This window comes from Sebastes fasciatus, chromosome 14 (genome assembly GCF_043250625.1).
Source record: "Sebastes fasciatus isolate fSebFas1 chromosome 14, fSebFas1.pri, whole genome shotgun sequence".
Lineage (NCBI taxonomy): Eukaryota > Metazoa > Chordata > Actinopteri > Perciformes > Sebastidae > Sebastes > Sebastes fasciatus.
The window spans coordinates 1,518,329-1,535,852 of record NC_133808.1 but is presented as its reverse complement, the minus strand read 5'-3'; the positions used below and the strand labels follow the sequence as shown (position 1 = coordinate 1,535,852).

General features: G+C 43.1%; 1 protein-coding gene across 2 annotated transcripts in view; it reads left to right on the top strand.

Annotated features, from left to right (window-relative positions):
• Positions 1-17,524, top strand: part of tmeff2a (transmembrane protein with EGF-like and two follistatin-like domains 2a) — a 162,341-nt gene that overhangs the window by 120,529 nt on the left and 24,288 nt on the right. For both annotated transcript variants that reach the window (XM_074658194.1, XM_074658193.1), the window contains exon 5: positions 12,125-12,221. In XM_074658194.1, the coding sequence (XP_074514295.1) occupies positions 12,125-12,221 (97 nt within the window). The remainder of the gene's footprint in view (positions 1-12,124; positions 12,222-17,524) is intronic.

Here is a 17,524-nt window from a genome sequence, read left to right as displayed (position 1 = left end):
AGGGTTGTCCTCCTGCTCCAGGGAGCCGGCTGCCGGGGCTGTAGCTCGGGCCGCTGGAGCTCGGACTGCTGGGCTTGGACCGGGGCTTGGACCGGGCCTCGGACCGGGCCTCGGACCGGGGCTTGGACCGCTGGATCTCGTGCTCTTTTGGATGGCGGCTCAGCGGCCGTAGCTGGGACTGCAGCGGAGTTTCGGGCACTTCTTTCCTTTTCTCGGCGGCTTCCTGGGAGCGCAGGTTTTGAGAAGATCTGCTGGTGGAGTTTTGCCATGGACGCTTTCCAAAACATTACAAAAGCTCTTCATTAGAAGACCCGACTGGAGCCGTGATGTGGTTTTCAACCAGGACTTGTAGGAGCCTGGACACTGGCCATTAGGAAATGCTGGGAGCAGAACTTGAATGTCTACTTATCAGATGCGAGCTCCGGCGGATAGGGAACGGCTCTCTTTGCCGATGGCTTCCTCTGCCTCGGATGCTGTTGTTGTGACTCCATAGCTCAGTCATCATGGACGGAAATCGACATGACGAGCAGCAGGGTAAATTGAAGCTTGTACGTGGAAAATCTGGTTGTTCTCATGTTGCGAGCGGCTTGTAGAGGAAGCAGCAACGGTAGGCCGGCTGAAGCAGCTTAAATAAGGTGCCCTGTATGAAATTGACCAATGAATGCATAGAGAGGAATCAGCTGATCTGTCAGCTGATGCATCAGCTGATTGGGCTGGCTTAAGATCAGCTGTTATCAGCCGATCGCCATCTTATGAGCAGAGCTTGACATCATGGCCTGCATGAACTAACGCTACGCTCGATTAATAAATCCACCCCGGTGAGGACTTTATCTGAGTTATGGTGTGTTCAGGCCAAACTTGGCCAATGGCGAAACACAATCTCTGCAGCTCAACAGTAACCCTCCTTCTCTGCTGCTTCTATTATTTTGCTGTGCAGTTATAAACAAGGATATGTACAATCAGTCTTTTCTGAATGAGGTCAGTCCCACCCAACTGACTTGGCTGGACATCGGAAAGCCTTGCTATTTCGCTTGTCAAAGTTCAATTCGATTGAACTCTGCACAAGGCAAATATGGTGGGATCATTTCTAATAGGTCTTGCCTGATCCATATTTTGATAGAATGGAAAGCAAATTGGGTCTGGTTTGTCCTCATTTCCAACCTTTTGAAATATTTCTTGATGGGTTTTATATGTTGGTCACATGAGTACTACTACATGGACTCTGTTTTGTGTTTCCCTGGCAGTGCCCACCAAGCATTTTGATAGTATCATTATTTATATCACAGTCATTATTGCCCCGTGCCTGATTCATTTTCTCATTCGCGTCACTGGAACAACCGCCCTTGGCTTACTTTTTGGAGGAGCTCGGCTTCTCTTCATCGGCCTTATGGCTGACAAATGACTTTGTGAAAAGCGATATGGTCTCCTGCAGGAAAAAAAAAAAGAATAGAAATTGAATCCTGGCCTCTGTCGACAGTCTCATCTGTCATCTTTTCAATATTGATGTCCATTATGTTTATGGATTATTTTGCTGTCTTCTGTTCTCTGGCCCAGCTCGCCCTGTCAGATCGGCCACTTGGGGCAGCAGCCCATTGATATTGCCATTTTGATTGATGGGTTTCATAGTTTAATTGTCAGCAGTCTTGTTTTAATGGAGCTTCCCAAACAAATGAAAGACTACATCTTATGTAGATGAGTCAGAGTTCAAACTGTATGTACCACTGGCAGTGTGATGCAGATACAATGTGACTGTACCATAGATTCAGTATCATCATCCCGGGGCCATTATCAGCTATTTGGCTCATGTTTATTGCTTCCTGTATCACCTTTCATGGATCACATGTCTGTTTACGGGAAGAAAACAGCCCCCGGTAAGATTTATCACAGCTGCCAATAGGCATAATTTTGTTTCACTGGCATGGTGCAATTATTCTGTTGTCTGTATACAACTCTTTTGGGACCCTCAATGCAATTGGTAAAGAGAAATATATTAGGTACACGTAGCTAAAACAAATAATACAACAGCCCTGCACCTTCATGAAGGTTATAGTATTCAGTTTTTGTTGAAACTGTTTTAGGGAGTGTTGATTGAACTCTAATTCGGAGGCTATAGTTTGTTTAATTGCATTGTGTTATACAGAGAGGTGTTTCTAATATTGTGTCTCACTCATTTATATCAATGAGAGCAGGCTACAGAACACTGTCTACAGGGTGTTTCACCGTGTGTATAGGAAGTTGAGTTAATCTGCATTGATGAATCCTGTCATTAAATCATCACTAATGTCAGTTTAGCCTTGTTCACCTGCCAGGCCAAATCCTTTTTTTTCGTATCCAGATTTATTTTAAAAAGCTTGGACAGCAAAAAAAATCCAGACAAACTTGAAATGTGATTTTTGCAATTCGGATTCAAACTACATTTGGAAGTGGTTTTAAATGCTATTCCAATCAGATTTCTACAGAGGAGTCTCAGTTTGGACGCTCAAATCGGATTTCAAAGTGTGGAAGTGCTGAGCAGGATCCATGCTGCTACTAGCCAATTAATGTATAAAGAGAACTGGATACAGTGTTGGAGGCGGGCTCCCGTTCATTCCTATGAGAGTTGCTCAGTGGCGCATGAAGCCACAATGGCTCGACTGCCGAGTGATAAAGTATTCGGATCATCCGGCGATCTTCAGCATCCATAGAGTAGGAGCAGTAGCATTTCCTTTAACCCCGCCTCCCAGCCCTCGCTCCAGCCTCGGTCTGGGTCTCATTCACATGAACGGAGGAAGGGAAATAACTTTATTAGTGCATTTTACAACTTTTAGGACCTAATGATTTAAATAAGGGCTATCAGAGTGTTCATACTGGGAAGTTGATTTACCTAAAAAAACAGAGTTACAGACGTCTCTTTCCCAATCTAAGTCTATTGGAAAACGTCTTTTTAGGCTCAATGGCATCATGTGATGGACACTAAGTTTTAGTACCACCGTTTGGCCACTACGAAAATGTGTGCTTCCTGGGGTCTTGCTACTAGCGGAGAGCTATGAAGGACAACATGGAGGAGAACAGTCCGTGGACAGATGCCAAAATATATTCCTTCGCTGAGTTTGTCTGGTGCGACGGAGGCGTTCTGCACCATGACTTGTTGATGTCAGATTTTCACTACATGATTATCGCCGCCAAAAGAATTCATGATAACGATATTATCGCAATATCTATCAATTGAATATATTGTTGTAAAAATTTTTAGATTGCACCCAGCCTAAACCTTTTGCGGGGTGGTTCAGTCACAATAGAGAGCCATGTGGGGTTTACACTGAATCTGGTTCAGTGACCACACAACCATACTGTATGTAGGATGCATCCACCCATGTCTCCCTCCCGGCCCTCTCCTCTCCCCAGTGTGTTTGCAACCAAGGTCGTAGTGGTCTTGCTCTGTTTCCAGGGGTGTGTGGGCTTCATTCATCATCCGTATGATAGCCGCATGCTAGAGTGCCCTAAATCTCCTGTCTGTGTTTGGGTGTGTGTCTTTGTGGGTACATGTGTGTGTGTGTGTGTGTGTGTGTGTGTGTGTGTGTGTGTGTGTGTGTGTATGTGTGTGTGTGTGTGTGTGTGTGTGTCTAGAAATTGTCTTTCGTTCTCTCCGTATGCTCGTTCAAATGAATGATCTCTCTTCCTGTCTCCTTCCCTAAAAGTCTTTGTTGTTTCATCGATGTATGGATGGAGAAAAGCACCTAAAGAATATGCTGTACTATACTATAGTACTATAATATAGTACTATACTGTAATACCCAGCGCAACATGAGATTGTGCAAGGAATAAAGAAAGGCATTTAAGAAAGACAATAGCAAAAACACAAGACCATTCACCCCTCGTGTCAATACAATATATAGAAGAGGCACCTTTGGCAGCAGTAGCAGTCTTGAGTCTACGTCAATAGGTCGATCAGCTAGGGGACGAATTGGACACGGCAACTTGTTCCCCATTCTTCTTTGCAAAAGGACGTGGGTTTTGTCGGGTTGCATGAGGACTGTGGAATTTGAGCTGTTGAGACCATCTATTTTGGTGTTGTTAGAGCATAGAGCCTGCTTCCGCTTAGGTTCAGAGTCGCCACTAGAAAACTCTCATCCAGATAGCCATTAAGCAACAACAGGTGAATCATCCTGGCAACGGTGTCTCAGTGTCTTCTTAGCCGTGAAACCCTGCAGCTCATTAAGAGGACTCTTGATGGCCTCTTCCACCAGTGGCCTTCTTGCACTAATCGACTACTTCAGGCACATTTAATGCCGCGTTATGTTGTTTCCATGTTGTTAGAATTTACCTCACTGTACTCTAAAGAATATTCAGTGCCTTTGTAGTTTTCTTCATTTCAAAGCAATGCTTTATATCAAAAGGATGACTATTGGTTAGCTCTATTACAGCATGTTACCTCTGAATGCATTTTGGATGTAGTTGACATTCTTGTTCTCTGGATCGTACTTTTCCTTAACTTGTCTCAAGGTTGTGTACGTACTGAATGCAAGCTGTTATTGCAGATAAAGTCAAAAACATCAGCGGACATAAACATACGTAAATTCATAGTGGGCAGCGGGAATAGAACTTAATGGGGTTGAAAATGTTTAAACTTATCCTAAGGCTTTATGACTGTAATTCATGAATATATGAGACACTGCATATGTGTGCATATCTTTGATATTGTTGTTATGAGTTCATAGATAACAAATACTTGATTGTGTTCCTTTTAGTTTATGAGATACATCCATTTTCTTAATCATAATAAACTGGAAAAAGAAAGTTTGGAACCTTGTGTTTGGTGGATTATTTCTCTGTTGTTACAATGCTAACTGGCATTGTATTTTACATTGTTGGAAAGCCTGTTTATTTACCTTCGCAATGATGTCCACCTTGTAAGGATCATGCATTTGTGGGATGAGAAAAATTTGCCAAAATGCTCTGCCAATGGTAAACAGTGTATTCTCCTGTTGGTATTGACTCTTGTTTTGAGTTGTTTGGTGGATTGGATGATTGAACTCTCTATCAGTAACAAGGAACAAACATGACATATTGGCTATTTTACACTTTATTCATTTAATACACCGTCAGGAGCCTCAGTAGCGGTGGAAGATCCATACGCAGCCACAACAGCCTGGCACCTCCTCCTCATGCTGATCACCAACCTGGTCACACGTTGCTGTGGGATGGCGTTCCATTCCTCAACCAGGATTCGTTGCAGGTCAGCAACACGTACTCTAACACGTACAAGCTGATCCCACAAGTGTTCAATTGGGTTGAGGTGTGGACTCTTGGCAGGCCGTTCCATTCTCTCTACTCCCACATTGTGGAGGTAGTCTGTGATAACCCTGGCTGTGTGGGGGCGAGCGTTGTCATCTTGGAGGATGAAGTTAGGTCCCAGATTGTGGAGGTATGGGATCGCCACTGGCTGCAGAATCTCATCCTGATATCTCACTGCATTGAGATGGCCTTCAATGATGACCAGCCTTGTTTTGCCAGTGAGGGAGATGGCGCCCCACACCATGACACTGCCCCCACCAAAAGCTGTTACTCCATCGGTTCAACAATCAGCATAGCGTTCTCCGCGTCGTCTCCATACTTTGACCCTGCCATCCAAGACAGAACCTGGGCTCATCACTGAACATGACATTCCCCCACATGTTCAGGTTCCATTGTCTGTGTTGTCGACACCAGCGCAAACGGGCCTGACGGTGAAGGGCAGTCGTTGCAGGCTTCCTGGTAGCCTTATGAGAATACACTGTTTACCATTGGCAGAGCATTTTGGCAAATTTTTCTTGGGCACTACCCACATAATCAGCTGTGCTGCTCATCCCACAAATGCATGATCCTTACAAGTTGGACATCATTGTGAAGTGTGTAAAATACAATGCCCATTAGCATTGTAACAACAGAGAAATAATCCACCAAACACAAGTTTCCAAACTTTGTTTTTCCAGTATATATGTAGTCTTTGGGCACATGGGACTACTGTTTTTCCCTAAAATACAATAGAGTATAACAGTAGTCCCATGAGCCCAAAGAATAGATATAGTGTGATAAGAGACACTCACTGTTCAGTCAAACGGTTTGACCGATTTAAAAAATTCCACACTTTCACCAAAGGAAATTAAAAATGTAATTTGCGGGCACAAATGGGTTAATATTTCTTCGTAAAGGGAATGAATACTTGTGCAATTAATTATTTAGTGTGTTATATTTGTCTTTAATTTCTACTAAGATTAGCTAAACTGCACCATTTTCTTTTTGCTTTTGTTTAATTTACTATGGATTGTACACACTGATGTCCAAATGGCGATATACATTCATTGCTTCCATTTTTGACGAACGCATTTTAACGTTACTACGAGGAACTTTCATTTTGTGTTGATTTTGGTGGTCCCTGTGGACAAAAGCAGTAGTGTTTCGAAGCAACAGGCTCCCTTTAGAAAACCTCGCATTTTAGTGCAGCAGGGTCTGACAGTCCGCCCCGTGCCATCCTGGTTCTGGTTCTCCCGTGACTCCCTTCCCTCCAGCGGGCTCAGCAATACGTCCTGGTCCTCCAGCAGCGGGGTGTCGGTGTTGGCTCCCAGCGGGGACTGGCAGAGCGGCGAGGAGAAGCTCAGCTCCTGGCCGGAAGAGGAGCTGCTGCTGCCGAGCGCGGAGCTCTCCACCTCCCGCCGGAGCTGCGACTTAAGGTCGGAGGTGGCAGTGAAGCCGGATCTGGGTCTGTCCGCGGTGGGCCGCTCGCAGCCGGAGGCCTCTATGGAGTCTGAGCTGAAGCAGTTTCTGGTGAACCTGCATGATTTCGTCTGATGGAATCTGACTTGGTGGCACTGATGACAAGCATTAAGAATAACGATATAGAATATATATCGTCAATATTCGCACTGATGGACTTGTTCACTTGTGTCGGTCATATAGAGGCATCGTAACGTCATTCATAACCAGTTATAAGTTCCTCGTAGTAACTTTAAAAAAAAATATTTGTCAAAAGTTATTTGTCATATCATCACAGATATTTTTCTAGTTTGCCGTGCACAGTAGCCGTGCCTGCTTCTATTTATTATTTCTATATAGCAGAAAAACCTTTCCCATTGTCTGTGGGAAAAGAGAGGTGAGTGTATGGCTAGTGGAATCTAAGGTTTAAATGCAGAAGCCACAGTATTGAATTTTGTTGTGTTTTTATGTGAATTTGTAAGCACATAGTATTTTCAGCGTGGCCAAGCTCCAGATACCAGTAAGGGGATTAAAGATACTTTAAATCCCGGAGGAAGCTCCAAAACACCTTTGTGAATGACCCACCATTTTTGGCTCCTCTGTAGTTTGATCTCTTATCCTGCTTTTTCTCCCATTTCACTCCATTTCTTCTTCTCTTCCTGGCAACTTCATCTCCATTTTTTTCTTGCCTTTGCTCTCTTCTTCTTCTCTCCCATTCCTGTTGTGCCGAGCTTCACTTACAGAGAGAAAGTATTGCGTTTATTTAAGTGAACTGCTTGATACAAAGGGAAGAAAGGAGAGAAAGGATTTGGTGGAGATGAAGGTGAGGCTAGGACAGTAGTCAAAGAGGAGGCTAGTCGACCGGTCTGGCCCAAGCGTGGATCGATACTAGGTGATGTAGGAGCTGGCGGGGGGTGATCGCGGGGGCAGTAGATGGGCTAATCTTTTCAGTCATTACCCAGCCGTGTCTCCTGATTCCAGGGATTAGTAGACGCAGAAACAGGGGCGATGTTGTGTTAGTGCTACAGGAGACTCTATCAGGGATTTGAGGAGTGGAAAACACTGCCTGTCCCCAGTCGCCTTTGGTAATTGTGCCTGCAGTACCGTGTATGGGGATCTGGGGAAGAGTGTGTGTGTGTGTGTGTGTGTGTGTGTGTGTGTGTGTGTGTGTGTGTGTGTGTGTGTGTGAGTATGTGTGTGAGAGAGTGTGCATACAAGATGTGTTAGCTGTAGAGCAAAGGACAGAAAGAAGAGGGAAAGGAGACAATGTTGGCATTTGCGTCGTGCATGTACGTGCACGGGCGTAAGAAATACGAGCAGGCATTACAGAATCGTGTACAGTCCCTCCCTCTCTCTCTCTCTCTCTCTCTCTCTCTCTCTCTCTCTCTCTCTCTCTCCCTCTCTCTCGTAGGAGAGGAGAGTCGTGGGAGAGCTTACATGCTTGCCTGCACACAAGCCTTTATGTGGAGCTGATCATTTGACAGAGTACAGAGCAGCTAGAGAGACTGGCTAGCTCCGGTGCCCGCGAGAGCCCTCTGGAAATTTCACACACCACAACATACACGACGGGTGGAAATAAGGGAAATTACATTTACGTCAGCGGAAAGCAAAGAGTCACAACTGGCTAATTCAATTAGCTGCAGTCCCGGCGTCCACAGTACCTTAAACTCTGATGTGAGACAAAACACAAGCCCATATAATTGAACCGTCATGCACAGTTGAGCACTTGAGAACAACACGCCTTGAAAGTATATGAATTAAGAAACATGGGTTTGTAAGTATTGCTTGCATTAGTGAGTTTAAGGTCCAGACACACCAAGTCTCACCGATGGGCTCCGCCACCGTTTCAACATGCTGAATGGACCGAATAACCTCCGACACGGGCAGACTAGGACAGGACACACCGCAACAACTAGATGACAGACGCTCATCGACGGCCCCAAACTGTTTTTGATTTTACACATCAAGATCACTTTGGCTCAGGAGGAAATAATAACCTTAGTGATGGAGACAACTAATTTATAACAGAAAGCCTGCCTTACAAAGCGGGGGATTTTACCAGGGCAAGGAGGGTCTAACGAAAATATGCTATCAAGTTACATTATTCAAATGTAGGGTCTAAAGTTTTGGGAGCTTGAACCATTTCTAGGGACTAAAAGTACTCTCGCTGATATAAGAGAAACTTATAATAAACTCACTATTGAGTAGCACAGTGGTTACTAGAGGACTTCTCTTCTCTTTCTCTCTTTTTTCTCTTTATGTTTCAGCACTTTTTGATAGCATTGCCCAACTGTTTTATTTCATCACCTTTTTTATATTACATGACAAATTCAACATTTAGGTTATTTTTATGCAAAAGGATTTGGTTAAATCAGCCACTTAAAGCGATTTAGGTTTGCACTTTAATAATGCTGTGGATGACGTTCATGATATTAGTAGCAGAGGTGGTTGGCTGTATAAAGGGTGGGGCTGTCAGTCGATTCAAATATTTAATCGCGATTAATCACATGATTGTCCATAGTTAGTCATGATTAATCGCAAATTAATCGCACATTTTTTATCTGTTCAAAATGAACCTTAAAGGGAGATTTATCAAGTATTTAATACTCTTATCAACATGGGAATGGACAAATATGCTGCTTTATGCAAATGTATGTATATATTTATGATTGTAAATCAATTAACAACACAAAACAATGACAGATATTGTCCAGAAACCCTCACAGGTACTGCATTTAGCATAAAACAATATGCTACAATCATAACATGTCAAACTGCAGCCCAACAGGCAACAACAGCTGTCAGTGAGTCAGTGTGCTGACTTGACTATGACTTGCCCCAAACTGCATGTGATTATCATAAAGTGGGCATGTCTGTAAAGGGGAGACTCGTGGTTTAGAGTAGGTTTGGAGCGTTTTTTAGCCTCCTTTTCAGCAAGCTTGTATGACATGGTTGGTACTAATGGATTCCTTAGGTTTTCTAGTGTCATATAATACCAGTATATTCACTCTAGCATTAAAACTAAGCCTGCTACACCATAGAAATCGCAGGTTGCATAAATGCGTTACATAAATTAGTGGCGTTAAAATGAATTCACGTTAAAGTGGCAGTAGTTGTTTTGGCATCATTGGGCAAAAATCCCATAGTAACCTTTCAGCAAATTGTAATTCAAGTGTTCTGAGAGAAAACTAGACTTCTGCTCCTCCTCATGGCTCTGTTTTCAGGCTTTAGAACATCTAGCCCGTGACGGGAGACTTTAGTCAATCACAGGTCACTTCATTGAGAGAGAGTGTTCCTATTGGCTGTTCTCCGGTCATGTGACCAGAACTTGGCGTTCCTTCACCAGATTTTACAATGGCGGCGGCATCACAAACTTTCTCATTTGACAGCTAAACCGTGCACTACAAGATGATTCTGAAAATATTTGAGGAGAGAAATAGGCATTACAGTAACATAATATTGATTCATATTTGATCAGCGCTGCCTAGTTTGACCGTTTGGTCGGAGTTCAGAGTGATTGACAGCTGACTCTCATAGACGGAAGCTGGACAGCAGACCTCAGATCAGCTCTTACTACTTGTTTTCCTCCGGTCTGTGAAATCTTGACACCAGAGGACACAGAGGAACATGATTTTTTTCAGGTTACCTGTTTCATGCACTAATGTCAGGATATAACGACCGTTTTATAAAAATAACTTTTGTTTAATCATATTTGCTCCAATCTCGCCTATTTCAGCTTTAACGCATTATCGCATTAACTTTGACAGCCACAATAAAGAGTCTTGTTTAGTTTGTACCTCCACACCGCCATGAAACTACAAGCCAAAATGTTTCTCACAACTAAAAGGCCGTTATTTTGAGATGCCTTCACTTTACTCTTATCAAGAAAGCTGCTTGATTATCTTATCATCAAACTGGGAAACTTTGGTAGAAAATTTCCAGAATATTTTGGAAACAAATGAAGCTGCAGAATTCTATATGAGTGTATTTGCTGAAATGGTTTTTGCAGTGAACACTAAGACAATTTGGCATTCAAGCTCCACTGGTGGGCTACGTGCCAACTCAGCTTCGCACCTTGTAGTCCTGCCAGTCCTGTGACCTGAAGGTAAAGCGAACCAAAGCTGTGAATACAGAATGTACATCTTGCCACCTGACTGCAAATGTTCAGCATTCAGAGGACATGATGCCTCACCGCCATGGCTGCCTTCCAACACCTGCAGCTTCAGACACAGCTTCAAAAGGAAAAAAAGCATTGAAAAGCAAAGGCAGGACGTTTGAAAGGAGCTTAACATCCTCAGCAAAGGAACTTTTCAATCTTGTAGGCTGCATTGTGTGTTTGGACACAGGCAAAAGAGGCGAATGAAGCTGTTGGGATAATCTGACCCAACAGCCACAAAATCCAAGCTGAGAGTTATGGAGGAGGAAAGTCACATGCTAACTAGATTGAACTGTGAAAGACAGCGAAGGAACGTTAACCGACTTTGACCTTAAAATAAGAGTCAAACTCAACTTAAGCTCGACAGCGGAAAATCAGGTTAAACCTCTCGACCAGAGTTCTTTCCCAATTCATCCAGCGTGTCGCCGGGGATCACAAGAAATAACAAAAGTTTCAGAAGGGAAAATGTAAGTGGCGACACGAGGGAGCGATGCGGGTATCTGTGCATGCGTGTGTGTTGAGCAGATTAAAGATATGACATGTGGAAATGATGCCAAGTTCCACCTCTTCGTCTCCTTTTCCAAAGTTGTCCTCATGGGCCCGAGGAAGTTTAAAAATAGCTTTTCTAATGGAGAAGAGGGCCGAGGGGAAAGAGAAGAAGAGCGTGCAGAGACTGGAGGAGTCCTCTGTGGAAGGGGAATGCAATTTGAGATTGGCCAGATTGCTTTTTTTTTTTTTTTTCTTCTTCTTCCTTCTCCCCCTCGGCCCGCTCATGAGGTGTGATATGCACCGGCGGGGTCCCTAAACCGCCATAAGCCTGACGCCAGTACCCCCCCCCTTCCCTCCCCCGCCAAGGAGTCGCACTCACAATGCGAGAAAACCAGCACGACGAAATAAAAGAGGGACTCCAACCAGATCAGCGGGGATATTGGGAGTGATAGATGAGAGTCAGGCAAGGAGAGTCTTGAGGGAGCAGGGAAAGGGTGGAGAGAAGGGGAAGGAGTGAGAGGATGAAGGAGAAGGCTTCGGTGGGATTATGGCAGGATATGGCAGAATATAAATGCACTTGAGCTGTCCAAGGCTGATTTCTCACGGTCACATTGCATTGTGAGAGGCGCATTGTTACGAGCCTTTGTTACAGGTTTGAACTCCCTCTCTGAATGAACCAGTCGGGTGTTAGACAAATATAATCACAGACACGTTGTTACACATCTGTCTCGGGCGTTAAACGTTTTGCTCTGTCTCTTTGTGTTTCAGGAGGAGAGGGCTCAGCCGAGGCAGACACGAAGGACACGTCCACCTGTGATATTTGCCAGTTTGGGGCCGAATGCGATGTGGACGCAGAGGACGTTTGGTGAGTTTGCCCACACACACAGAATGCTTTTTATGACACCAGTTGACCTACACAGCTAAACGCAAGTGATCTTGACAATCTTTTAACGTTTATATATTAGGGCCGTAAAAGTTAACGCGATAATAAAAAATAAAGAAAGACATAAAAAATAGAAATGCTATATACATTTTTGTATCGTTCATGCACTAGTCCTTCTTAACAGCATGTTTAGTTTCTTCGATAGTGACTTCTGACTTTCAGCTAATAGCTTATTTACAAAAAATTAGGGCTGTCAAAGTTAAGGCAATAATAACGCGTTAACGCAAATTTGTTTTAACGCCACTAATTTCTTCAACGTATTAACGCAATTGATCTATCGGAGTGTTGCTGTTATAGTAGCTCATCGTGAAGGTGGTTAAAAAGAGCTCCAAACTTTGCTAAATTTTGGTGAGGAAAAACTGTCATGGCCATTTTCAAAAGGGTCCCTTGACCTCTGACCTCCAGATGTGTGAATGTAAATGGGTTCTAGTCAGCACACTGACACACTGACAGCTGTTGTTGCCTGTTGGGCTGCAGTTTGCCATGTTATGATTGGAGCATATTGTTTTATGCTAAATGCAGTACCTGTGAGGGTTTCTGGACAATATCTGTCATTGTTTTGTGTTAATTGATTTACAATAATAAATATATATATATACATTTGCATAAAGCAGCATATTTGCCCACTCCCATATTGATAAGAATATTAAATACTCGACAAATCTCCCTTTAAGGTACATTTTGAACAGATAAAAAATGTGTGATTAATTTGCGATTAATCGCGATTATTGTGGACAATCATGCGATTAATCACAATTAAATATTTTAATTGATTGACAGCCCTTATATATATATACATATATATATATAAACGTTAAAAAAATGCCCCCTATTTGCTATTTGAAGATTTGAGTGTGTTTGAACACTAAGAATATAGATTAGACCTCTTCTTTCTACTGCACACATCCGTCGCCGAACACCCACTGAGGTTTAGTGCATGGTTGACCATTTCATTTAACCTCAATTACTAGAGCAGGGCACAGAGAGAAAGGAGATTTTCGCTTATTCTGGAAATCCAATTACTATCCTTACAGGACTTGCCAATGTCAGGCCAAAAATGACTTTGACTCACACAAGGAAAACTAGTTCAGTGAAGAAATAACGTTTGTCGTGAATTTAACCGTTTATTGCAGAAGAGACGGATGCACGTAATATGTTATCGGCTTCCCCCGCATGCATTAGCAAAGTAACAGCACTTAGAAACATCCTCAGGGGTACATAATGAACATGCGGGTGCAGAGCCCAATTAGAAGAAGGCTCAACTGGTGAACTGTTTTCCAGCAGCAGACAGCTGCATCAGTGTATTTGCTTTCTACAGCTTAAATGAACCAACATCACTGATTTGGTGTGGAACAAGGATCAGCTGGTATCAGCAGAAAGGGAAGCAGCGCTTATGAGAAATCCCAGACGTACCGCTTGAAATTAGAAGTGCCCTGAGAGTATGACTCCATCAAACTGCCTGATGTAATGGAAAGATAATGTACCCTGGTGTGCAGTAACCGTAATGCCAACGAACGTTTCATGATGCATTCTGAGCCTTGTTGCAAATACCAAACAGCTGGAGTCCACTCCTCCTGATGCCACCCACTCTCACAAATGCACCTTAATATTCTACTAAAACGCAGAAATTGATTTATTGGCAATTTCTTAATCCCCAAAGGTGGAATTCATAAGGTCACAACAGCACAATGTACTGTCGATTATGTGTGCACACAAAAGTGAAAACATAAAAGAAAATGGAGCCTCGAGCATGTGCGGCATGACTAGAACAAAAGGCAATTGCAGAGTATATGCCGCGAGACGTTTGCCCCCACGATAAGAAGACGAGAGAGGCAGCCGAAGTCAATAATGTATCTCGTTAAAAAAGCAGTTGACACAAACAGACGTATGAATATTTCAGCGTCCCTCCTTGTAAAACGGAAACGACAAGTACTCTTTAATCTTTCAAAAGCCCCAAGGTGGTTTGACAAGAATGTTTCTGGCGAATAATCAGACAGGTGATTGCAACCCAACAGCAGGTAATTTTCATCAAACAGCAGCCAACCGCTGGCGTAGCGTAGGATCATTTAGATTAAAATGAATGTTATTCCAATCAGGCGGCAGCTGATTTTAATCAAACAAAACCGTCAGTTAATCAAACAATGAGTGGAGAGAGATGACTGTAATCAAAAGCCAGGTGATGGCAAAGTGATGTGTTTATTATATTGCATTTTTCTTATTTTCATACAAACAATACAAAGTGATAAATAAATGCTGCTCCATAGATTGCTAGCCACTGGATGAAGTGCTTCTGGGCATGTGGGACTCAAAGTAGCCTGATAATCAGACTCAAGTGTCATTTTGTTTTCATTTCTTTATTCAGTCTGACGTTTTATTCATGTTGGTTGTGTTCTGCTTGGGAGCGTTTTTTCATTATGCCCTAACCAATCAGTGGTGAGTGATGTATCCACCCTGCTGATGACATAGAAGCTGCGGTAGAGGTTGCAAAGAGCAGTTAACTTAACTTTTGTCTCGTTGATCCAAGAAATATTGGGTTTTACAGGAGTTGTTTGACATTTCTTAAGCCCCTTTTCCATACACATGCTGGCTTGGCTTGGCTTGGTTTGACTGGGTGCATCAGCCCAGCACATTACAACGGGCCTACGAGGTTGAAAGTGTGTCTTTAACTGATGATGTGGTTGTCTTGAGTCGATGACGTTTAAAAGCAGATCCACGGCTGTGACTAGCGGTCAAAGGAGCGCCTATAAAACGCTGATAAACACATTTCATTTCCTTTCAATTATTCACAATAAAAGCTCCCCATTATTTAGTTATTTAAAAGCTTTTATTATGAAGCAAGAAAATGTTGTTTTCATCAGCACCATCTTAACACGACTCCTGTACACTAAAACCTTACTATTTAAAACACACAGTCTCACGCTTGTGCAGGTGCGCTACTCATCAAGTCTACTCTCTGTTTTTGGCTGGACCACAGAGGGCCAGTCCTACAAACCCAAAAGTCTGTCACTGAGTGACTGACTGAGTGATGAAGTTACACGATTAGTCGGCCGAGTGTTGGAGTTTCCTCATTGGCCGCTGCTCTTTCAAAATGAAAAGACGGGGAACTGTCCTTTATGCAAATGAGCCCGTCCAGCACGACGCGTCCGTCTCATGGAACTTGGACCAAGCTGTCAGACTAGGAGATCTAGTTCTAAAATGAACCAGGTTCAGCAGTGGCATCATCGCCTGTTTCTCACTGAAAATGTTTTCAGAAGTAGATTTTGGTAGATTGTTTAGACGGGATAACAGAAAGTTTATGAGCAGGCCGCCATGTTGTTTCCTGTTTGAAACAGCAAGCAGAAAACCAGGGACCAATCAGGTGCATTCCACGATAGGATATGTCAGCACTTACACGGCCAGTTGAGTGGAGCAGCGTGTCCTCACTGGACCTGGTGGACATGTAGCACTTGATTTAACATTATGGACATGACCACTGACTATTTGAATAACAATTTAGCCACAAACTCACAGACTGACCACGAGGTCCAGACAGATACTCGGTTTGGACGGAATCTTGTTTAATTTTCCGTTCACTGTGGAGGCATGTGAGAAAAACAAAGTTCTCTTCAAGAATTCAAGGTAACGCAAAGTCAGTAATTGATATACAAATGGTCATTTAGTGGGTGAAGTATTCCATTAACCTGTGGGCAGCAACTCAGAGGTCTGGAACTAGACGGGAGTCGAAGGACTATGAAAGCCACCATACAATGAATGCATTCCTTTTCAAAATGTAATGAAATGTCGAGACACTTGTAACTGCTGGTGGCATCAACAACATCCTATGTTGCCTTTAGAGAAAGAAACCATCAGTGTGCTCTTCCCAGCAATCATCACAAGACATTTTGATGTTATTTTTTAATACACTTTGACAGCATAAAAGTATGCATGACTATTCTAATGAAGGGTTATTGTCATAATGTGCTAAGAAATGATGCTTTCACTGAGCAGTCAGGTGAGGAGAATCAGGCCAGTCCCTCCCCCAATCAACATTCCTTTGGTTGGATTTGTCATCACCATCTGGATTCAGATAAGGACAAGAAAAACATGCTCCGTGATGTGACTGAAATACTGGATGTCGGTTGAACCTATTTTGGCTAAACTATGCTGCATTTGACCTGCTGTGGCAAAGAGCCCTGCTATCCTCCACCGTCCCTCTGGAGCTCTCTGTACTCTGGAGGCAGGCGGCAGGCAAAAAGACCAATTTAGCCCTCAAGGATCAATAGAGTGTCGCAAAAACCCATTTAGATCCATTTGTGGTGTAAAACTGTAATTACCCACAAAAAGCCATCAATAGCACCCATCAGTGTTGATAGAATTAAGGTAGAGGAGGAGCAAATAGTGGGCTAGTCATAGAGAGGGGCTGGAGGGACACTTGCTGTGTGAGCGCTGGCTTTAGGCCTCCTGAGAAAGGAGCGAGGGCCACTTGTGTCCTTGTTAAAGCCCATTCTATGGAGAGCTAAAGAGAATCTCACTGAGAAGCCAGACAGACGACAAGTCCACTGGAAGCCCTCCACACATTACTGACACGGACAGATTATGAGACAATGGGCCACTGGGCACAGACATTTACAAGTCCCCCCCCATCCTACCCCAACCCTCCTGCATAGGAACAAGAAACACAGAATGAATTTGTGGTAGTTTTGCTTTTCTGTGAATTAGTTTCACGTCTCTTTGTGGTCATTTTATGTTTTCTTTTTTTTATTTGATTATCTTAGTCCTCTTTGTAGTTGTTTTGTGACTCCTTGCATTCATTTTGAGTCTCTTTATGAAGGTTTTGCAGTTGTTTTGCATCTCTTTGTAGTCGTTTTGTGATCCTTTGTAGTAGTTTTGCATTTCTTTGTAGTTGTTTTGTGACTCTTCGTAGTTGTTTTGTGACCCGTTGCACTCGTTTTGAGTCTCTGTGTGCAGGTTTTGCATCTCTTTGAGGTTGTTTTGCAAGTCTTTGTATTGGTTTTGAGTCTCTAAAGTGGTTGTGTTACATCTCTTTGTAGTGGTTTTGTGACTGCACTAATTTTGCATCTCTTTGAGGTTGTTTTGCAAGTCTTTGCATTGGTTTTGAGTCTCTAAAGTGGTTGTTTTGTGACTCTGCACTAATTTTTTGTCTCTGTCGTTTTGCATCTTTTTGTAGTAGTTTTGTGACTCTTTGTAGAGTTTGTATATCTGTAGTTGTTTTGTGACTCTTTAAA